Source organism: Mixophyes fleayi, chromosome 7, assembly GCF_038048845.1.
Source record: "Mixophyes fleayi isolate aMixFle1 chromosome 7, aMixFle1.hap1, whole genome shotgun sequence".
Classification (NCBI taxonomy): domain Eukaryota; kingdom Metazoa; phylum Chordata; class Amphibia; order Anura; family Limnodynastidae; genus Mixophyes; species Mixophyes fleayi.
The window spans coordinates 83,490,664-83,515,373 of NC_134408.1; the positions used below are offsets into that span (position 1 = coordinate 83,490,664).

The 24,710-nt window shown below is 40.3% G+C and overlaps 1 protein-coding gene across 1 annotated transcript in view; it reads left to right on the top strand.

Moving 5' to 3' along the window:
• Nucleotides 1-1,219: 1,219 nt before the first annotated feature.
• Nucleotides 1,220-24,710, top strand: part of COL5A2 (collagen type V alpha 2 chain) — a 202,240-nt gene continuing 178,749 nt past the window's right edge. The window contains exon 1 of the mRNA XM_075180052.1: nt 1,220-1,437. Coding sequence (XP_075036153.1) covers nt 1,350-1,437 — 88 coding nt within the window. The 5' untranslated portion in view covers nt 1,220-1,349. The remainder of the gene's footprint in view (nt 1,438-24,710) is intronic.

Here is a 24,710-nt window from a genome sequence, read left to right on the forward strand (position 1 = left end):
TGTTGTGTAAAGATCTATTCCTTATATAGGGCATATCTTTATTGGTCCAAGGGTGGTGTGGTGGATAAAGACACATGCAAATTTTGGGGTTGATCCCAGAAGTGGAATAAAAGTCAGCTTATTGAGAAATCATTGGGATGCCATCTATATTTGAATAGATCTGAAGTATCCACGTGATTGCTATCTACATGGTGAACTGCTACTCACCTTAGGATTGCTTCAAATTGTTTCTTGAAGAGATGATTTATATAGAGCACATACACCAGGTTTTCACTAATATTAAGCTTCTCCGAGGCGTTAAACCTGTCCCTTTTTTGGATATTACCAAATACACATTGCAGATAGTGGAATTATATATCTGTTTGTTTTATATCTATTTTATTAATGTTTTTGTGATGCATCACATTAGATGAATTAAATAAGTGATGAATTAATAAAAAAAAAATTTTAGATTCAAACTCTGCTGTTTTCGTATTGCTATCCAAGTAAGTCTGTATAATACCCCTCTCTAAAGGTGCCTCTTTATATATTTTTAATTGGTTGAGAATGTTAATAATGTTACCTACCAGATTTATGGAGATGGTGCAAAGAACATTTCATTCTTTGAATCTTTTTTCTGTTTACAGCTATAATTAAAGCTATCTTTTTTAATTTTAATGATACGGTTAAAGATCAGTAATTACATGTCTTTGCATCAATGTATTATAATTTACAAGTGTTCAAACAGTTTCTATTGTATTACGCCAAATACCCCGTGGCGTTATGTTTTTTTTTAACACTAGTAAAAACAAATTTAATACGATAGCTTCTACTGTCGGATTAGTTTAGTAAAATGAGTGTAATAAACCCATTGTGTATAATTCCTTAGTTAAGGAATTGTAAAGCAATATATTAAAAAAATGTATATATAGTCGAGCCTGGAAACTGTGTACAGCACAATGAGGTAGTGGAGAAAAAAAACCTGTTATCATAATATATAGAACACATCCTTTGACTTCACACTTTCAGCTATAGCCACTTTCCTGTTATAGGAAGTATTTCCATGCTGCAAAAGAGAAAAGTTTGAGGAAAAGAGAAGTAGTTTTGAATTGGTTGTTTACCATTAATCAGACTCTGCTTGGCAGGGACTGGATGACTATAAGCCTGCACAAGCTAAAAAGGGGCTGGAAAACTACAGAAGGCTGCATTCTTCCTATTTAAAGCTGCAACACTTCACAAAAGGTCTTGTTTGCAGACTTTGTCTTGGAGCTCAGAGGGAAGACACATATACTGGTGGCTTAATGGTGCTAAGAAGATCCTAACTTTTTTTTCTACTCCAAAAAGGAAAATCACATGTCTAACAACTAGACATGATTTTAATACATAAAAGGCATTTTATAGCTTTTACACTTTTAATAGGTCAATTTCTAGCTGTACAAGCTCAGTATGAAGAAAGTGGTAAGTGAAACAGCTCAGCCTTTTAAGTGATTTTGTGAATTTAAGTGGAATTTGGACAAACTTGCTGAATTGTTATGGCTTTTTAGTTGTTTGGTTTTCTTTAACATGAAACATTAACTTTTATAAGAATTGCACACCTTATGATGTTTTGTTGCTATGTCACTGTTTATGTGAGTTCTAAAAGTGCACAACAATGAGCAGATAATATGTGATACAATAAAGTTCTTAACAACATTTTGCCCATTGTTACCTGGCAAAGCAAAGAAAGAACTGTTCGATAAGGATGTGTGGGCTTAGAATTACTTGCTGCAGATTTCTCTGCAGTCTCAGATCCAGCTAGGGTGGAGTCCTTGCTATGTCTTCAGGCTTTTTCTTTGTTGAGCAAGAATTCCCTTGTCTCTCTTTTAATTACTTTCCATATACTTTTACCCTGCAGTAATCTTTTCTTTATTTAAGCAAATCTTATTTTTTCTAAGTTATATGTTATATGACATGTGATGTATTCTGGTTTCTATTCTTTGCACTATTTGATTGTGTGTGAATGATAGACTTTTTAAGGCAAAGTGACATTAGCTTTTGACTGTTTCCAGAACCCTTGTTCTCCTTAGGGATTTTTCTTGTATGCTTCTTCCTGGGATCTGCTTAACATAAAGATATAGTGGTGAACATTTTACTGCACTCCACAGCAAGGCATGTTTATACACTTGGTGCATTTAACACATTTTGGTTCACTAATTAATGTACAATACTGAAGCTATATAGTTTAATGGGTGTAAAGATACACATGTATACTTTTAGTGTCAGTGCTTTAAACACTTATCAGTCACATATGCACATAGCTGTGAACTTTTCAAACAAGTTGACCTAGAGATGATTTACAACACAATAATATTTTCTTGAATCTATGATCCTAATAAAAATTGTATAAGATGCCTTCATTAAATGTATATACAAATCATACAGTGAACAGGTTTATGGAAACCGTTAACATACACAGTGTACTTAATTTGTAGTTTTGTTTGTAAAATAAAGCATAGCAGCAGGAAGTCAGTGAAAAGGGCATGGTGTAAAGGAATTGTAACCGATCTCTGACAACCTGGGATGTATCTCAGGGTCAAACCATAAGAATCTCTAGGTTTAAAAAAATAATAATCGTCATGTGTGATTCACCATTAGGGTCTTTGGAAGATATTAGTTTGTAACTTTCCCCAGCATGACTCTTGCTCATGACATAAACACCGCAAGGGGGCTGTATACTTTGTAGCTTTACATTTACAAGAGGTGGCACAAAACTGTAATGGTTAGAAAAGTTGACTGGAGAGCTAGGTCAAGGGACCATTTACAATGAGCATTGATTTTAAAATAGATCTTGTCAGTGATTACATATGTCAGTTCAATTAACTCCTCACATGTGAGCCACCCAGCAAAGAACTGTATCCACATGTACACAGTCCTTAGTTTAAGTATAAGATTCAAGTTCTATACTGTATATCATACACAACACTTTTATATTTTAGTTCTTAGCTTTATATTTTACTTTGTATATTGATGTATTGTCTCATTTCTGAGACTGTTGGCCATCATGTCATAAAATAAATGATGGTCTCAGCTTTCTGCATTTAATAAAATGTAGGCTTAAGTGTTTTACAAATTAAGTATTGCAACATATGTAATATGTTCCGTTGTTCTGTTGCTGTGTGTTTTTTATAAATTGCAGATTTGGCACATATGTGGAAAACTAATTATTTGCAAATGTAGTGCATATTTTGAAAATAAAAAAACCTCATTGATATTTTATCCTACTGAAGTAGCCCCATTAAACAAAGTTTAGGTAGACCTCTAGTGGTAATTTAATATTATTTTATATGGTTATTTACAATACATTTAGTTATGTTGCTATTTTCCATGAAGGTCACTCTACTTTTTACTCTATAAAATGGATGAGCATTTGGTGCACATCATTATATATTTATGGCAATTGAAGAGGTTTGTGCTAGAAATCAGATTTTCTTAATTACTAGAGATGTTTGGACTTGCCTAGATGTGCCCTTCAGATGTAAATTATATGTTCCACAACTTATAGTCATATTTATAGTTTAGGGTACTATGAATAAACTGACCTCACCATGAAGTACCCAGTGAGTTGAATTGCAAACTTATTTATGGTAGATTACTTAGATTTTGATCTTTGAGACCTCAGAATAGAATATTTTTAAGGACTTTCTAACATCAAATATATTAGGAAGGGATCGCAGTGGTGGGGCCAAAATGAGACCATTCATGGTAAATTATCCTTGAGGCCCTTGTCAAACTGGATGGCCTACTCTCCCGGAAGTCTCCAAGACATTCCGGGAGAGTGGAGAAGTATGATTAAAACATCTAATATGATGTATGTATAATACTCGACATACATTAAAAGTGATGTATTGGATGCCTTGATGATGAAGGAGGTTGTGGTGTAAGTTCTTATGACACAGCACAAACGGAAGCAATCCTAGCATAGCAGATACCCCCAAGGAAGAGACAATGACATTAACTTCTCTGTACAAGTGTGGGAATGCAAAGGATCCCAGTAGGTTTTGTAAGGGGTCTGGAACTCAATTACTCACCTTTGTCCTGCTTCCTTAACTCCTACTCACACTGGCTGGTGTCATAGTAACCAAAGAGAAACAGCCTATTCCTATTAGTTACTATGACAGCAACCATGGCTGCTGTAAAATGAAAATCATTTAGCTATGCTTCTATGGTTGTTGTTGAAACACCCAATTGGAAGCAGTTTGGGATGTTAACCAACAACAGTGCATGTTGCATCTTACAGGGTACTTGTAGGTTGCCAGAGCACATTTCTTCCTGGGCACCAGATTTTTAAACCTACTATTTTCTCTTTTTAAATATAGTAACTGGTGGTCGAAGTGGGGGGTATACAAGATATGCCATACCGCCACTTCTCCTACTGCTGTCATTATAAAGCTATCAAATTCTATGCATTTATAATTTCCATACCGCCACTTTTAAATTTCCACTTCAACCACTGATATTAACCCTATTGCTTATTAATTTATTTAAAAAAAATATATAGAGCATACATCCTCTTCAGTGATTAACAATTGGTAGCTTACACGGTAAAATACAAAACTGGTTATTAACAAACAGATGAAGAATTAAGATGGTCCTGCTCTCCGCTATCAATCTATAGGACCATACCATTGATAAATAAATTTGTACTGTCTGTCAAACCAAGCAAATATTTATTATTCATAGGATACTATAGAAAATATACAAAAAACTGTCTTAACATTAGTAATCAAGTTACTTTAGTTTAAAATCTGCTTCTGCGTACATAGTTGTAGCTATAGTATGCTATACCATTCATGGGGTTAAAATGTCGCTTGTAATGGAGATTGTTGTAACATGCAATGCTGGCCAGAGGTTACAAACATTACATGTAGCCAATAAAAAAGCTGGCTTCCTGTCTGATGACGTACTGGGTTTATGAATGTTCTAGCAGCAAAGCTGGATTATGGCTCTCTTGGAAAAGACTGTTCATCACACAAAATAAAGACACAGAGATGCTCTTTACTACTCTTTGTTCATTTATTTAGGACGTAGTAAAAACTATGTAATTCCATAGTTTCAAAATGTATATAAGTGCATAATTGTCTACTGTCCTATTTTTTAATATTGACACCGGCACAATAACATTGTTTTTCTTTCTGTAGTTTAGATACAATTCTAGCCATTTATTCTTATCATCTGGGCTAGATACAGTAATATTTATTGGTAATGATTTTTTAAAATGCAAGAATTTCCTTATAATCAAATTTAGCATAGATGGCTCAGTGGGGTTGTGGACCTGTATCCAATATAATGTGCTAAAATGCACCAACCCCATAGCATAATGGTCCTGGAAACTATATAAAAGTGTGGCCAACTATTTAAATATAGTCAGGAATTTACTGTATTTTGTTGAAAAGATATTTAATGATGCTATTGGTGGCTGGCATCCCCTCAAAACAAAAATATGGAGTGGTATATTTAAAATATGAAGAATTACTGCTGCATTACAATTCCAGGAACACTACACATGTACTTGTACTGTGTCCTAATGACTGTGCAGTGTCCAAAATTCCTAAGGCCTAATCCACTCGTAGAGATACCAGAAGACCTAGCATATACTTCAGAGCAAAAAGTACCACCCAGCGTGAACCCTTTATACTAACAAAACAAGTAAGGGGTTAGTGGAGAAATTTCCCCTCCTGAGAAATGTAATAGAGATAAAATAACCTGCCTGTTAGGGGCAAAGTCAGAATTTCTAGAAGGCGGTTTCCACGCCATTCCGCAAGAGTTGCTTGACCAGCATGCAAGGGGCGTGGCTAACATTTTAGATGGTGCTAGGCCGCTCTCCAACCCCTTCCATCCACTTTAAATACATGGTCAATGTTGCATGCACTACTGTTAGGAGTTCCCTTCATGAACAGTACACACTGAAGCTGGTTATGCATCCAAACTTTTCTTGCAGTAAAGACAACGTCCTGAATGAGTGGGATATTCACCCAAATTTAAGACTGTCCCACCAAAATCAGGACAGTTGGCAGACTGTCCAACTAACTCTCACTGGATTTTGCACCTTTCACTATCTGCTGCTGCTCATGTCTTAAGCTCGGTTGCTGCTTGTTTTGATCCTACAATGTTGGGACTCTGAAATTACAGCTACATAAAATATGGAAAGTCTAGCATTGAGTAACCCCTCTTGGCCTCCCTCTCCCCAACTAGCCTTAACATTAAATCATTCATACTCAATAAATAGATCTCTTTCCTTCTAATTCAGCACAAGGTGTCTCTGGGACGATCAAGGAGACACCTAGGCTCAGAGATATTCCAGGAATCTCCTCTAATTTTTTCTCACATCCAATAGTGGTGTGCAGAAAAATGAGAGGAGTTTCTTACTGTAATGGCAGGCATTGTACACAGCGGACATCTCAGTGTTGTCCATATGCCACATTGCCGCCATTGATTCTCCCCATAAGCAATTAGTATTCACAATAAAAAAATAGCTTATCCCCAAACGCAGTCACACATTAAATTATTAGCCCACAAACCACCCCAGAATTAAATTAATAATCCCAGCACCCCACCTTAAATGAATAGGTCCACTCGACTATTAAATTATTCCCAACCATCAAATAAAAAGCCTCCACCATCACCCATTATTAAATCAAATGTTCTCTCCCACCATTATGTAATTATCCTTCCATCTTCAACCTACCATGAAATTAATAGTTCTCACCCCCAAACCACATTACAATCAGAGCCATCCCCCCCTCATTTATAATAAAAGTTCCCTCCCTTATAGTTACAAGAAAAGTGCCCTGTTCTCACATGTACATTAAAATGCTCCTCCCTCAACCCTTCCCCCACACTTACATTAAAAGTTCTCCAGTTAAACACTTATCTCCTTCCATCTGGTGCCACCAGAAAACAAACCGTGCCCCGGGCTCCCTAAGTGCCTGTGTATCTGGTTATATGAATTTGTATAAAAGAGTATTATTATTTTGGCTAAAGGCAAAGATGAAAACATCCTTGTTTGGTTTTCTATTCATTTCAAAATCCCAGATTTGCCCTTTTTTGGAAGTTTTTAAACTATGTCTGTATATTTACAGTGGTGCTATTACTAACACTACAGAGATTTTAACCTGAAACAATGAAAATTAGGGTGAAATCCTTTTGTGGCAGTGAGCTACAAGAGAACAGGCAAATCTGAGTACCATGGTACAGTCTATGGGGTAAAGCCAGTGGATAGAGAGCAATATGCTGATGCTGGAGAGGGGGTGCAGTGTGGGAGCCAGGCTGCTTACATGCGCATTGTGGGAGTCTGAGCAGTCACGTTGAGGGTTGGTCACCAACTGTTCCAGGAAGATGGTATGAACTGAAGGAGCAAGCCACCAAAGACTGTAGTCATTAGTCAACTATATAATTTGCCAGTCCTGATTGATCTGAATACTTAGGATTGCTGATTGTTTTTGACCCATACACAGCAATTTTGGGCCAATATCAAGAATGACCAAATTGTTTTTATCGTGCATGAGTGTATGGCCTGCTTCATTTGGTCTGCCAACATTAGACAATTATAATTTTTGTTTTCTAGAGTGTATGCAACATGAAAATACATTGCACACATTGGAATCTAGCATAGAAGTGAATGCCTATTCACAGTTTAAATACCACATCTGTGAAATAATAATTATAATTTTTTTAAATTATTCTTTAGAAGTGATGGGTGCATGTATTAAATCCTTTGTTTTAATGTGCTATACCTTAATTGGTTACCAATATTAGTTGCATTATAATTTACCTGCTTTAGGAGAGGAACAAAGAGTGTAAAGTTAATACAGGAAATTATTTGGCACTGCATGTCTTTGATGAACATCTGTTTATCTAAGGCTCCTCTTCAACATACTTCTAGTCAGAATGCAACAGATGTTGCATACAAATGTAGTGAATGGTATTTATTATATATTTTGAGTTCAATTCCTTTGCTTCCACTCCCTCTAAAACATAAAGTTACCCAATCCATATGTCTCAACGCTGGTCATCGTTGGAAAAAAAAAAAAATATATATATATTATATATATACTCAAAAGCCAAAATTCTGGTGCACATTTTAGGCATTAATGCACTTAAACCAGAAGATTTATTCATAGTTACAGACAGATATGTGTTAAATTCTGCAATAATATAAATTCTAATATAAGTTCTAGGAAAATATGGGGTTCTTAATGTACATTTTGATTAGACTGTGGATGCCCATCTGCCACATGTAGGTGACTTACACCAAAAAATTACAATTGTATTACATGGGACATTTAGTGCCTCTAAACAACAAGTAGTACTGGTAGGACTAGACTGCTGATTAAAAAAACACCTGTGAATAGATGGCTGGGCTGCTCGACCAAAAATAATGCAATTTTGTAGATTTTGAAGTTAGTGACTGCAAATGGGGGATGTCCGTAGTCAGGCGCGGGCTGGCAGGTTTTGGCCCGGGGGGGGGCGCACAGACAGCCGCATCATGTGACACACGATGCGGCCACGTCATAATTCCGCGGTCGCATCATGTGTCTTGTGATGCGGCCGCCTGTGTGCGGCCGCATCACATGATTATTACCGGCAATTACACATAAATATTACCAGCGGCCGCCGGTAATATTGAGAAATTATTTCATCCACGGGGGGGGGAGGGGAATGGGGGGAGGCGGCCGGCCCAAACAGCCGTTAGACTTAGCGGCCCGGGTGCCCGCTGCCCCCCTGCCCCCCGGTCCAGCCCGCCCCTGTCCTTAGTCCTCAACTAGACATTATAAGTGTCCTAATTAGACATCTGTGGGCCCCTTATCAAAATGTTTCGAGGGCCCCTTGTACTGGAACCTGTAGCGATTGCCCCCACTGTTATTATGGTAGGTAAACATTTCTATATTAACATGTAACATGTGTAAACATGGTCTCCTACATGTTGAATAATGTTTGTTTCAAATTGAATGGCAATGTATGTAGCTGGGTGCTGCTACACTTGAGAAGTAATGCAAACATTACTACCGATTCTGTTTTGCTCATAATTGAATATGTCATAATTAATATTTGAATGGATAGTTTAACCAATGCGTTACAATGAGAATGTAGGATTACAGCTGCCAGAGTATTTATATAAAAAATAAATGTAAAACGATTTTTTTTCAATATATTAAATAAGAAAAAAATCAAGTTTCAATTGAATTTGTTGGTTCAAGCCCATCAGGCGCACACATAGGTAGTTTCCAGTTGCCCAGAAACACCTTTCCGTCGAAGACTCATTGACAGACTGGTCCCTCTCTCAGGACCAGGCAATTTACTGCCGCAGATCTACAGATCCGTTCCACCTCTCCTTTCACCTCCACCTATATGTACTGTCCTTCTTTTTCCTGAGAGTTGCAGCATATGACATTGCAGGCCCACATGTGCAGGATATAAGAGAGGCAAACAGAAGACTGCCTTAGAATCTACAAAGCAGATGATAGAAGGTAATTCTGGGGGAGGGCTCTTACTGTAATAGAGGTGGAGGCTAGGAATTAATTTAATGGTGGTGGGTGATAATACAGTAAGATATAACGAATACAGTGGGCATAATGACATATACATGAAGCAGTTACACATAAATAACACAAATGAATGAAAGTAAAATTGTAGGGACTCTAAGCTGCCCTATAGTACTGTGCACAGCATGACACCAAAGACTGTACAATGTAGGAGGACTGATACGGCTTGATAAATAAGCTATCAAAAATATATCAAACTTTAACAAATACATTTTGGGCTTCTAATAAATTAATTGAAAAAATTGAAAAAAATATAAATGAATAATGAAAAATTACTTGCAATACAAGCATTGTGTGGAATCATTGAGACACAAGGATCCCCAATCTTCTTGCTGTTTCACAATCTATACACATACTCGTTAGTGTTTCTATGCTAGCCGTAACACATGCTTGCTAACATTTTGGAACTCAGCTTCAGGATATCCTGGTGCTGAATGCGGAGGGGTGGCTACATGATCCACGGCATAAAATATTGCAGGCGGGTCCATGATGGCGTGACTTACTGTGAATTGTGTCATTAATCCCTGTTCCCAACCATTCAATAGGGAAGTGGGCAGGATGCAGGAGGGAGCAATGCTCTCCTGGGAGTTCATTGGAACTCCTTGAAACTCAGAAATCTTCCACAAATTTTGGGAAAGCCTAACTTCCCAGGAGGTTTTCAAATATTCTAAAATAGTAGGCAACTAGGACTTCTATTCTGTGTGCAGGAAAATCCCACTGGACAGTTATCTTGAGGAAAAATCTCAGGGAAGATTAATTAGTCATCATGTAAACTGGAAATACTGAACTTCAAATTGTTAAATATGTCAGTTATCTAGTGGAAACGCTAAAGGAAAATACTTAATAATGAATATATATATATATATATATATATATATATATATATATATATACATATATATATCACCTCCTGTCTCTGTTTATGAGAGAGGTGGCCATTTTGTAGTAGTAAGGAAGGCATGCAGGAGATTACTCTACCACCGTGGAGTCTGAGAGATCTCGTGGACATTCCTGGAGAGTAGTCCACTATTATGGGTTAAACCTATGTACTTCTTCATTGGAGGTGCCCCATGCCCAAGATCACACTGTTAAGGGAACACAGCTGCTCACATACACTGCTATTAGGGGATTAGTGGGGAGAGGAGCGCTCTGGCAGTGTTGGACAGGTAATTACAATATCTCTCTCTCTCTCTATCTATAACATACTTGCCAACTCTCCCGCATTGTCCGGGAGACTCCCGCATTTTGCAAGAGTCTCCCGGACGAGTGTAGCAATCTCCCTGATAGGAAGGGGGAAAAATTTAGTTTAAACGCCGCGATTCACCCGGAATCGCGGCGTTTAGCCCCGCCCCCACTGTAAAATGACGCGATTTGCGTCATTCCGTCACGGGGGCGGGGCCAAAATGACGCGATTTCACAGCCCCGCCCCCTGCACGCCCACGTCCCAGCCGGCATCTCCCGGAAGAAAAAAAAAAAATGTTGGCAAGTATGATCTATAATATAAAAGCTTAGCGGCGTGTGTTAGTCTGTGTGTGGGGAAAAAAAAACAAGCTGCAGCGCCACCTGCTTGGCGGAGTTATACACGTATAGTTATACAAAAATATTTTCTCAGAAATGGCTCATCCAATTGACCTGAAATTTGGTATACTGACATTATTTGACAAAAAAATTAGAATAGTGAAGTCAGTTAACTTCCATCATCCCCCCTTCCCCCCGTGGGAGGGGTAGTTAAGGCTAAATTTTACGAGTTGAGGGGTCAAACTCATTTTCGTGAGGTAATTTTACCTCATGAACACACAATAAAAAGGGCGCTTGTCCCGGGAAGTAACGCTCCTCCCCTGAGGAGGCCTGAGCTAGGCCCAAATGCATGACAAGAACCTTTTTAACACCTTAAGTAGCTTGATTTGACTAGAATGCATGAGTATCATGCACGGGTTAACTTGTATATGTATGTATGTATGTATGTATGTATGTGTGTATATATATATATATATATATATATATATATATATATATATATATATATATATATATATATATATATCTGAAAGTCAGTTTGGGCGGGAGATTTAAAAAATAAATCTTCCACCCCAGTCTGAGAGGCACTAGGGGAGAAGAGTTGGCTGAGCCCTCTCTCCCTTGCAGCTCATGGATAGGGGGGGAAGTATACTCCTCCCTGCCCTAGCAGTAATGTTAAAGGTGTTGAAACTCTCTGGGTTGGTTCACGTGCAGGCTGCATGAATCATCCCAGATTGGTTAAAGGGACAGGTGGACCGATTACCTCCTGCTAAGACTAGTCTCCAAATGTGTATAAAAAGGCTGTTTTGTATTAAAAATTCTTCTTCTTTCATCTGACCTGATCACTGGTACATGCAACCAGTGTGAGCAAATAAACATCACTTGCTTCAAAGACCTGCTTAGAAACATCTCTATGCTGATTTCTGTGACATACAGATTAGACCCAACTCTAATCCATTCCCGGCTGTTCTGAGATTTGGACCCAGCATCCAGTACCATGACTCTGCCCACTATCCAGCAGCTCTGGCCAGTGTGATAGGCCAGAGGGAAGCCATCCACTGCAACCCTGATCCTTAGTAGGAGGTCAAGAGCAACAGTCCAGGTACACCAGTAACGGGGTACACTAGCAGCGTCAGTTACCCAGAAGAAACCCGGTTCTGGATGCCGGTAAGGAGTCCAGTGGTGGCAGCATTTGTAAGCCTCTCCTACTGTGCTTAGAGGGCACATTTGGGAAAATGAAAGGGAACGGTTGCAAAGTAAGCCCAGCCGGTTCCCAGCAGCAACAGACAGGGTGGCATAGGTGGTCCATCCTGTCACAACAACAATAACCCTAGCCTATGTGTATGTTAGGGAATTTATGCTGTAAGCTCCAATGGGGCGAGGACTGATGTGAATGACTAATATTCTCTGTACAGTGCTGCAGAATTTGATGTATCTACCACTGCATCAGGGAGAGTACTGGACAGTGTGATCTGCTGGAGAAAGGCAACAAGTAGTAACTGGCACACCACATGGGTGCAGGATGGACCCACAAGTCAATTTACTCATGGGCCCACGTGTGGGTCTGTTCATAAGGTTATTTGCATCACAAAATAAGACATATACACAGACTGGTGAGTTTCCTTCTGGGAGTTTAGCCTGCAGTCTAGGTAGTATTTATATTTCAAAATAAGTTTCTGTTACAAATAGCTTTGTTTTGGAATTAAAATACTATGTGCCAATGTAATAGAGTATGTGCCAGTAACAGTGTGTTGTAGTATTCAGTACATTCATATATCTCTAACAGAGTTAAGTAACTCAAACTTTTAGGTAATTGATTTTCCAGGTATGCAATATAGGATGGGAGAAAAATTCCAGATGTCCTGAAGCCTGCTTGTTTTGGAATAATGTCATGTTACAAGTGGAATATGCTGGGCAAACGTAGAATGGAAATAAGGCTGGAAAAAAAACAACAGGGTTTTGACAAGCAAAAAGTAAAGAACATGGAAAATTGAAACATATTGCAATTTGTAGATGGCCAATGAATTGGCTATTGGTTTTCTAATGAGTATTAACATGAAAACGTCATTTAAGATTAAACGAAAGTTTCATATTAGGACAAAGCATTTTTTTTCTGAGTTTATATTATTTTTTCAGAAATCCCTTTACATTTGTTACACAATTTCTTTTCTCATTCTGATGCCACATGCATGGACATTGACCAATGACAGGCATTTTACTATCCTGAATTACCGTATTTTTCGCTCCATAAGACGCACTTTTTCCCCCAAAAAAAGTGGGGGGAAAAGTGTGTGCGTCTTATGGAGCGAATACTTCATGCCAGAAAGGAAGGAAGAAAATAAAACTTACATGTCCAGCGTGGAGAAGCGGGTCCCGGCCAGGCTGCAGATCCTCCTGATCGTCCGTCCCCTTGCCTATCTGTGAGGACCTAGCTATCACATGGGACGTCCCATGTGATAGCTAGGTCCTCTCAGATAGGCAGGGGGACGGACGATCAGGAGGATCTGCAGCCTGGCCGGGACCCGCTTCTCCACGCTGGACATGTAAGTTTTATTTTCTTCCTTCCTTCAGGAGGATCCGCAGCACTGAAGACACCTGAGGGAATAAGATAAGGCTATAGTGTTTGTGTGTGTGTGCTGGAGACTATACTGTGTGTGTGCTGGAGACTATACTGTGTGTGTGCTGGAGACTATACTGTGTGTGTGCTGGAGACTATACTGTGTGTGTGCTGGAGACTATAGTGTGTGTGTGTGTGTGTGTGTGTGTGTGTGTGTGTGTGTGCGCTGGAGGCTATAGTGTGTGTGTGTGCCAGTGTGCTAACATAGCATGTGTGTCTAAGAGTGGGGATCAGTGTGTTAATATAGTGTGTGTGTGTGTGTGTGTGTGTGTGTGTGTGTGTGTGTGTGTGTGTGTGTGTTGGTAAGTGTGAGTGAAGGGGCCAGTGTATTTTGTGTGAGTGAAGGGGCCAGTGTATGTTGTCCTTCTCTAAAACTAGGTGCGTCTTATAGTCAGGTGCGTCTTATGGAGCGAAAAATACGGTATCATAAATATGTAAAAAAAATGTGATGCAACACTGAAATGTTTTAATTAGTTTTATCAACTAATTATTTAATCTATTCTGTATGGACAAAATATTCGGACACTTGACCATTACACCAACAGGGACTGTATGACATTGTATTAAAATACATATACTTTAATATAGAGTTGGTCCCCCTTTTGCAGCGATAACAGCTTCCACTCTTCTTGGATGGCTTTCTACAAAATGTTGGATTGTTTCTGTGGGAATTGGTGCCCATTCATTCTGTAGAGCATTTATGAGGTCAGGCACTGATCTTGGACTAGAAGGCCTGGTTTGAAATCTCTATTCTAGTTCATCCCAAAGGTGTTCCATGAGGTTGTAGTCAGGGTTCTGTGCGGGATAGTCAAGTTCTTCCACACTGAACCATGTCTTTTTAGTCCTTGATTTGTGCACTACGGCGCAGTCATGTTGAAATAGAAAAGGGTCTTCCCCAAACTGTTGCCACAACGTTGGAAGAATAGCATTGTCCAAAATGGTATGGTGGTATGCTGAAGCATTAAGATTTCCCCTCACTGAAGATAACAGTATATAAGTCCAAACAAACAAAGCAGAGCAAAACGTGTGGAAAAAGGATGGTGAAAGATATGATTGAGTGTAAAGATATGCAAATATTATAAAAATATCTAAAACAATATAGAAGCCAGGGCAGAATCCAAAACGGTCACCACAGAATCTGAAATATAACACTTTAATAAAAATAAATATAAAAACAATATATAAAAAAACAGCAAATGGTAATTGTCTCAAAAGATCACAGAATAAAAAATGATAATCTTCAGTGTGTAATATACGGATGGGACTTACGCAACGCTAAATAATAGGAAATCAATTGTCAGATAATTAGGGGAACAATACCCCACTAATATGTCTCTCCTGTAATTAAATGGGAATTCGGGCAAGAGACAACAGCAGTCCGATAATAGGTGTCGGCCGGTTTAGCAAGCCTGCTAATATAGAAGGTAATATGTACAGTAGGATAATAAGATATGCACTTATGACCGCCCTGATGCTCCGTAGTCCTGTGGCACTCCGGCTCGTAGCTGTTTCTTCAAAGGTGCTGTGCAGTTCAAAAAATCTGCCCGGGCAGAAAAAGAGACTGGAGAAAGTGATTCCGCAGTTAATTCGATCTCAACGATCTGGCTCCAAAGGTATGCTGGTCCTTATCCATATTTAGATCCGATGTTAGAGGATCAAAGCATCAAGTGCTCACACATAGACTGACGCATTTCGTCTCTCGAATATGAGACTTTCTCAAAGCCAAAATGAATATGTTCTCTCTATTTGAGCCATCTTAAATAAGGGAAGTCCCGGAAATCATTGAGGTGGTTTGTATGTGTTTTTTATTATAATTATTATTATTATTTTTATCTGGATCGACTGGTACTTTAGTTCATACCTCATTCAGATTTCTGATGTGATTTTATTATCGGTACATTTATGTATTATGCATTACTTCGTGACATTGTCTCCCTACAAGATACGTAGGTCTTATAATCTATGTTATTGATGAGACTATTTATATTATACTGTATTTTTGAAGACCGATGAGATTACCCTTCTCTTCTGAGTTTTAGGTCATAGCTAGGATTGTGTGTTATATTTATTTTTATATCTATATTTATTATGTTATGAGTCCTTTTTGTCAGCAGCTCAGAAAGAACCTGATTGATTAATGTTTTCTGGGATTTCCCTTATTTAAGATGGCTCAAACAGAGAGAACATATTCATTTTGGCTTTGAGAAAGTCGCATTCTAGAGACGAAACGCGTCAACCTATGTGTGAGCACTTGATACTTTGATCCTCTAACATCGGATCTAAATATGGATAAGGACCAGCATACCTTTGGAGCCAGATCATTGAGATCAAATTAACTGCGGATCACCCTCTTCAGTCTCTTTCTCTGCCCAGGCAGATTTTTTTGAACTGCACAGCACCTTTGAAGAAACGGCTACGAGCCGGAGAGCCACAGGACTACGTAGCATCAGGGTGGTCGTGAGTGCATATCTTACTATCCTCCCGTACATATTGACTTCTATATTAGCAGGCTTGCTAACCCGGCTGCTGTTGTCTCTTGCCTGGATTCCTATTTAGTTACAGGAGAGACATATAAGTGGGGTAATGGTCCCCTTTTATCTGACAATTGATTTCCTATCATTCAGCATTCAGCATCCCATCCATATATTACACACTGAGGATTATCATTTCGTATTTTGTGATATTTTAAGCCAATTACCATTTGCTGATTTTTTTTAATATTGTTATATATATATATATATTATATAAATGTGTGTATGTGTTATATTTCTTATTCTGTGGTGACCGTTTTGGATTCTGCCCTGGTTTCTATATTGTTTTAGATATTTTTATAATATTTGTATATCTTTACACTCAATCATATCTTTCACCATCCTTTTTCCACATGTTTTGCACTGGTTTGTTTGTTTGGACTTATATGCTCATAGTGGGGAGTAGCAATTCTCCCTTTATCTCACAGCTGCATTGTGTGTATTTAAGGTGGTTACAGCCCAGAGTGGGATTTTGTTTTTTCATACTGGAGATAATAGGCCTAGCCTAAACCCTGAAAAACTACCCCATATCATTATCCCTCCTCTTCCAAACTTCACAGTTGGCATAATGCAGTCAGGGAGGTAACGTTCTCCCGGCATCCGCCAAACCCAGACTCCCCCATCTGACTGCCAAACAGAGAAGCGAGATTCGTCAGTCCACAGAACACATTTCCACTGCTCCACAGGCCAGTGTCGGTGTGCTTTACACCACTCCATCCGTTACTTGGCATTGGTCTTGGTGATGCGAGGCTTGCATACAGCTGCTTGGTAATGGAAATCCATTCCATTAAGCTCCCGCCGTACAGTTTTTTTGTGCTTACATTAATGCCAGTGGAAGTCCGTAACTCTTCAGCTATGGAATCAGCAGAGTGTTGGTGACTTTTACGCACCATGCTCTTTAGCAATCGTTGACCCCACTCTGTGAAAATTACGTGGTCTTCCGCTTCATGGCTGAGTTGCTATTGTTCCTAAACGCTTTCACTTTCCAATAATATCACTTACAGTTGACAGTGGAATATCCAGCAGGCATGAAATTTCACAAACCATCTTGCATTCTATCACAGTACCATGGTTGAAGTCATTGAGCTCTTTAGAATGATCCATTTTGTATCCCAAATGTTTGCAAAAGGAGACTGCATGGCTAGGTGCTTGATTTTATTCACCTCTGGTAATGAGTCTGATTGAAACACCTAAATTCAATAATTAACAGGTGTGGCCAAATACTTTTGTCCATATAGTGCACCTATAAAGGACGATTTTGATTTTTTTTTTTAAAAGCTTGTATGTATTGTTATTTCTCAGTCTTTATATAAGAAGGGTTGCATGTTGCCTAAAAACAACAGCTCACTTCCATGAGCATTTGTCCCACTTATGTTTTAAACCTTAGAGTTTTCTTTTCTGCTGGAAGCTTAGTCTATTATGATGGCTTTTTTTCACTTTTCTCTGGGGGACTTTTATAGCTGTGTAAATATTTCCATGGAGTAAATTTATTTTGCATGTGTGCTAGTGACTGACAAGTAACATTTCAGATGAAAAGAAAACAACCACTCAGGAGTGGTAATCAGCAATTTGTCCTATTAGCACTTCTTTACGCGTTGAACTTCTGCAGCTGCTGCTGGATGTTAGTCATTAGAGCAATTTGTAGAACTTGCACAGTGGCGTAAATAGACATTTGTGGGCCACATAGCATTTTTGTAAGGGCCCCAAGGTGCAGCTTAAGGGTGAATAAACAAATATACACATAGGGCTTTTTCAGAGGTTTCCTGCTGCACTGCAACTACTAGGAAAATTCTGTTTTTAAACTTGCATATAGCTGTTTCAAACTAATTAGCTCCTATCAATTCAAAATATAACTGAACAGATTCTTTGGTGTACTCAAATTGTCCATTAGGTTGAGTCAGGGCCGGATTTACCACTAGGCAACCTAGGCAATTGCCTAGGGTCCAGCGATCCCCAGAGGGCCCTCCCAGGGCCGATGGTGAGACCAACCTTTAAAAATGGGCCACTACTTATGAGCCAGTGCTATGTGCTTGCCCCCGGGCTAAAGTCTGCCAGCCAGCCCCTGAATAGGGGTATATGTTATGCTAAAAACTATAGTGCTATGGATTTTTTCAGGGAGGGGTCCCAAACCAGTATCTTGCCTAGGGCCCCATGAGGTCTAAATCTGGCTCTGGGTTGAGTAGGGCTCAAAGGAACAATTGCTGTTTATACAAGGGCAACTACTTTCTGTTTTAAGAAGGTTCTCGCTGTATTCTATTTAGAGTAGGGGGCATCTTGGTTCCTATAAACTCAATCAAATTGACTTTAATGGCTGCTTTGCATCTACACAGTTTAACATGCCAAGGACAAGAGATGTGTGTAGAGAATTCATAGAGCTTCCATGATATACAAATGAAAAACTGTGACACTGACAGATGACTGTGACATGTGATCTGAACTTTGCTCATTAAATCCAGCCCTATATTGTTTTAAGTCTCAAATACATTGCAGCAGAAGTATTAGTCTATTTCATCTTGTCCTGTTAATTGGGTTTATCAATTTATATTAAATATTGTCAGATTTTGGGTGGAAACAAAGATTCACTGCCCTAAAACTGTGACTACCTATTGACTAACTTTTAAAATTGTTTTTCCTTGCTATCAGCCATTTTACACTCTTAGGGCCTGAGTCATTAAGGGGAGTAAAGCATAAAAAAGGAGTAACTTTGTATCTGGGCAAAACCATGTTGCATTGCAGGGGGAGGTAAATGTAAAATGTGGGGACAGATTTATAGTTTGGGTAGGGCTTGTCCCAGATCAACCTTAAATTTCAGTGTACAAATAAAGCTATTAAGTATTTGTGTGCTATATGAAAATACAGCCTGTATTCAAGTCATGTGCAAAATAATAAACTAATTGCACCCCTTCCATCGTAGCATGGTTTGTCCCAGAGAACATTTACTCCTTTTTTTGCCTTACTTTCCTTAATGACTCAGGCCCTTAAAGTTTTCTGTATGCAGAGAGGGGGACTGAAAATGTACACAAAATGTAGAAGATTGTGAGATGAACACAACCTAGGTTAACTCTAAATCATGCTTGCCGGCATTTTCAATTTACCCTCCAGGTGATCCCAGAGGTTAGATCCTGGGAATAATTGTGAGGGAACATGGCCGCATGAATTGTGTAATTAACCCCTGCCTCTGCAGTTCAGTGACACATTTTGCAGCATTATATGGTAGAGGGTGGGGCCAGGATGATGCAATTCACTTTGAATCACGTCATTAAGCCTCACTGCCACCCACTGCACCAGGCAAGTGGGCAGTATGCGGGAGTTTGCACTTCTCCTAGAAATTCGGGAATCTCCCTGACAACCTGGGAGAGAAGGATACCCTAAACTGCAGCTTTAAAAATAAAGCTGCACAATATTTGTGTGCTACATGCAAAAGCAGCCCAGTATTTTCCCTGTATGCAAAAATTGCACCCCTTACACCGCAACATAGTTTGTCCAGGTTCAAATTGTACCCTTTAGCTTGATTTGTTCCTATGTATTAGGCCCACAATGTACACCCATTAACTAGTAGGAATGGTCTATTGCATCTTCCTCTTTTGTTTCTTGCAAGCTTATTTCACCATCTTGTGCTGTTTAACTTGATCTTTCTAACAGCAGCAGGAAATCATTATCCCACCATAAAATTCCATTCCAGTGAAGCTATAATTGATTCCTGGGATATTTTCTTTTTAGACAGAACATATGTGCCATGCATTAGTATAACTCGGCAGGTATTGAATTACCATAAAATGTCACCATTAAGTTCATGGTCAGTTCCACTTCGACTCCAGGCTAAAATGATTTCCATATGATTCCAGTTTGCAAATCAGCACAAAAAAAATTGAATTTTGTATTTTGAAAAATATCATAGTTTAATTACATGAAAAATTATTGTGGATAGAAATGAACCTGTGAAATTAAGTATAATTTATTGTATGAGCGTATAATTATAAGTAATATATTTGACTCTAAATCATGATTAAAGACAGTTCACAAAATGCTAAAAGATTCTTAATATAATATACTTTCCAACTCTCCCAAAATGTCCAGGTGACTCACAAATTCAAAGTAGGTATCCTTGGGAAAACAGGCCTCGATAATGCATGTTACTGGATCACTTATAAATAACTTATAGTATAAATTTATTTAAAGGAAATAGCACAGGGTGCTTATTTATAGAATTGCAAATGTACTTATTTTTATATTATGTGTATTTTGGGAAAGGAAATATTTTTATTTCTGAGACCAAGGGAGAAAATTTGTTTTTTGTTTTTGTTGCTAGAGAAAATCTCCAATTAGGCATATGTGGGGAGGGAGTCTGATAGCAGGAAATGCTAAATGTTTTTTGAGATGAAGTGTCAAATGCCTGCTCTGGCCGAAGGACCAGCTGGGGGTCGTTACTGTGTGGCCTTTTGTCCAGAGTGCTAGAACCTTCCTGGACATTGTACACAGCTCAAGATGCAGGAAATCAAAGCAAGTTTAGGATATCACAGATAAGAGTAAATATTGTTAGTTTTGCATTGCATGTAAATCCATTTTTGGGTAAACTAATTGCATCCTGATTCTAAAAATAGCTCAGACCTCACTGTGCTGGCTTACCTGTGAGGCTGTGTTCAAATCTGTATAAAAAGCACTGTCTTGTATTGAAAATTGATCTTCTGGTTCCATCTGACCTGATCACTGTTACCTTCAACCAGGGTGAGCAAATAAACATCACTTGCTTCAAAGACCTGCTTGAAAATATAATCCATGCTGAAAATCCTGTGATCTACAGATTAGACACAAAATCTAATCCGTTCCCGGCTGTTTCTAAAGGTTTGGACCCAGCATCCTTTACCACCAATCTACCCACTACCCAGCAGCTCTGGCCAGTGTGATAGGCCATTGGGGATTCATCCACAGCAACCCTGATCCCTAGGATAAGGTCAGGAGTGGCAACCCAGGTACATCAGTAATGGGATACACTCACAGCATCAGTTTTCCATAAGAAACCCGGTACTGGATGCCGGTAAAGGAGTCCAGTGGTGGCAGCATTTGTAAGCCCCTCCTACTGTGGTGAGAGGGTGCATTTGGGATAACGAAAAGGGAATGGTGGCAAAGTAAGCCCAGTCTGGTCCCAGCAGCAACAGACAGGATAGACCGCCTACGCCACCCTGTCAGATTTCTGGTGGCAAACGGTGGGATAACAGCAGGCGGCTTTTCGTGCACCAGTCAGGAGAGCCAATTAATTCAGGAAAGTTATAACTGCAGTCAGGAGAATGCACAGAATGCCAAGTACAGTAAAATGTCCAAGGCGGAACTCAAGATACTGTGCCAAGCAAAGGAGATAGAAATTTATTTCACAGCGACAAGGAACGAAATGAAAAGGCGCTGAGAGCCTGGGATACGCAGTACATGTCAGCAGTAGAGGAAGCTGACTGCTACAGTGACCAGGAGGAGACATTAACTCCAAACCTAGAGGTACCTGCAGTAACATCCCAGAACACAGCATCCCTTTCCAGCAACAGTCACCTCCCACAGAGTGAACCAGTGATGCAAGTTCAACAGCTTGATGAGGGTAACTTTTCAGTATTAGTGCAGCAGATGGGGGTCCCTGGGAGACAAACCAAATGAGGCAGAGTGGTTGCTTATCATCCAGTTGGGGGGCAATCCGTGGGCACTGCCTCCTGCAGCGGCCCATGAACCGTCATCTGCTGCGCCCAGATTGGGCTCTCTTCACTTTTCCAAATTTGATAACACTGTTGGAGATATTGATGGACATTTGCAGGTGTTTGAAATGTCTTGTAGCCTCCATAACTTGCCCAAACAGGAGTGGGTAAAGTATCTAGTTACCATGGTACAAGGTCATGCAGTGGAAGATTATTGCGGAGTGGCCCCAGAGGACTGTGTGGACTACAACGTGGTAAAATGGGCCCTCCTTAAGTGCTATGTTATAACCCCGGAGATCTACCTGCAGAAATTTCGGGACTTGGCTAAAAGCACCCATATCAGCCATGAGGAATTTGCCCACCAGTTGCAGCAGTTGGTAATAAGATGGATTAAAGGATCTGACACCAAGTCCTGGAAGGAATTAGTAGATTTAACTTGGAGCGAGCAATTTCGCCGACGGTACGCGCCGAGGTGAAGGAGTGCGTATTGGACCGTAGCCCAGCAACCCTGGAAAAAGCGGTCCAGTTGGTGGATCAGTATGTGACAGAAGTGCCAGGTTAATAGTCAACTCCAAAGGACTGTACAATCAGGGGGACACCCCTCTTCTACTCACCCCCAAAAACAAGTACCTAACCCTTCTGGTACCATTCGCCAGCCACCGTCCCGCCCTGTCCCTGGGAGTTATCAGAGACCATCAAAGCCCAGGATGGAGAAGAAATGCTACAGCTGCTGGAAAATCGGCCATTTAAGGATGGACTGTTCCACAGCCCCAGCACCCCAGGCTAGTGCCCCTAATCTGAGTCCTGGGGCCCAGTTGACTTGCTTAACCTGCGAAGGTGAGCCAGTAGAGACTATTTCCACCCCTGCCAGCCCAACGGAGTGTGGCGTGTCTGAAGATGACTCAGCAGTGAGGGTCACTTGTTTGTCCAAAAGACCCCCCCCAAAAAACATTTGGAGAAACCTGCAGTCGGTCCAAATGAGACCCCTGCGGTGTGAAGGACTTAGAGACTCAGGGGCCTCAATTACTGTTGTGAGTCCCCATCTTAATGATCCTGCTGCAGTATTGCAGCCTCGCACTGCCAAAGTTAGTGTGACAGATGGCCTGAAGAAGGAAGTGCCTGTCGCAAAGGTGTATCTGGACTGGAGAGATGGCTGAGAGTTGCAAGATGTTGCCGTTATGGATGGCCTCCCAATCAATGTGATCTTGGGCAACAATGTTAGGGGTGGAATTGTGATTGCATTTCTCAACTTCATTACCAGGAGCCAAGCTGCTTGACTACAGTCTTCAGGATCTACACCTGCACAACCTAGCTCAGAGGAAAAGACCACAGCTGCTATTTTTTCAGGAAACAGCCAGATCTTTACCTATGGATAGACTATGTCCCCTAGCAACACACAGGATGTTGTCTCTTGCCAACCTGATCTTGTGGGGGTGCCCGGTGATGCTCCTGACCCAAGCAGTATGCCAGCTAGGGGGGTGAGTATAGGTGACCACAGTGGAGTTGCGACATGTTGCCGTTATGGATGGGCTCCCAACTGACGTGATCTTAGGCAACGATGTTGGGGGTGGAATTGTGACCGCATTTCTCAACTCTAGTACGGGGAGTCAAGCTGCTAAAGTACAGTCTTCAGGATCTACACCTGCACACCCCAACCCAGAGGAAAAGACCACATCTGCTATTTCTTTAGGATACAGCCAGCCATTTGCCCCTGGAAAGACTACGTCCCCTAGCAACACAGAGGATGTTGTCTCTTACCAACCTAATCTTGTTGGGGTGCCCGGTGATGCTCCTGTCCCTAGCACTATGTCAGCTCCAGTGGTGAGTATAGCACACCACAGTGACTCACTTTGACTGACCCTAGTCATCCCAACATAGCCCCCCCTGTAACATATCCTGACTTAGATGATAGTGAAGGCCCCAGTAGATCAGGGAAGAGGTACATCCTCACTGTGGTGTACTACACTACCCAGGATCCAGATGCTGTAGTTCTGTCCTCCATTACTGCGGAAAAGGTAGCGGAAGCGCAAGCAAAACAGACTTTGTATGATCAGGGCAGAGTGTTGAAGTAGAACAGAAGGTCCTTGTTCTGATGCCCACGCGCCAGAACAAGCTCCATGCTGCCTGGCTGGACTGTATACATTCGTTTCAAAATGCCTAAGTGATATCATTTACGTGGCATCATTTGATAGCGATAGTAGGCTGCAGTGGACCTACCACATAAATATGTTGAAGGCATACCACGAGTGTGTGGGGTCGGTAGCAGCAGTTTGCTGCTTACCATCTGAGGAACCCGGAAGTGACCCACTACCTGACCTCCTTGCGGATGCCAGAGGTGAAGGTGGTGTAGAGGGAGTGTACTGGAATGAGCAGTTGAGTGCCCGCAAGAGGGAGTAGCTTGAGGCAGTGCTGTGGCCCTTTGCATCTCAGTTCAGTAGAAATCCCGGTTGGACTACCTTGGTAATGCATCATGTGGACACTGGTGAGCGTAAGCCAGTTAGGCAATCTGCATATCGGGTCTCACCATAGGTCAAGGAGCGTCTATACAGGGAGATGTGGGGGCTGCTTGAGCTAGGTGTAATCCAGCCATTGCGCAGTCCTTCTGCTTCCTCTGGTGTATTGGTTCCCACGGACGATAAGGCAGCTCGGTTTTATGTATACTACCGCCAGTTGAATAATGTGTCCATGTCTGACCCTACCCCTTGTCCTGTATTAACACTTTTGTAGATGAGTTGGACAGAGTTCAACTTTACCTAGAAGACATTTCCATTTTCAGTAAGATTTGAGAAGATAATCTGGAGCAAATAGG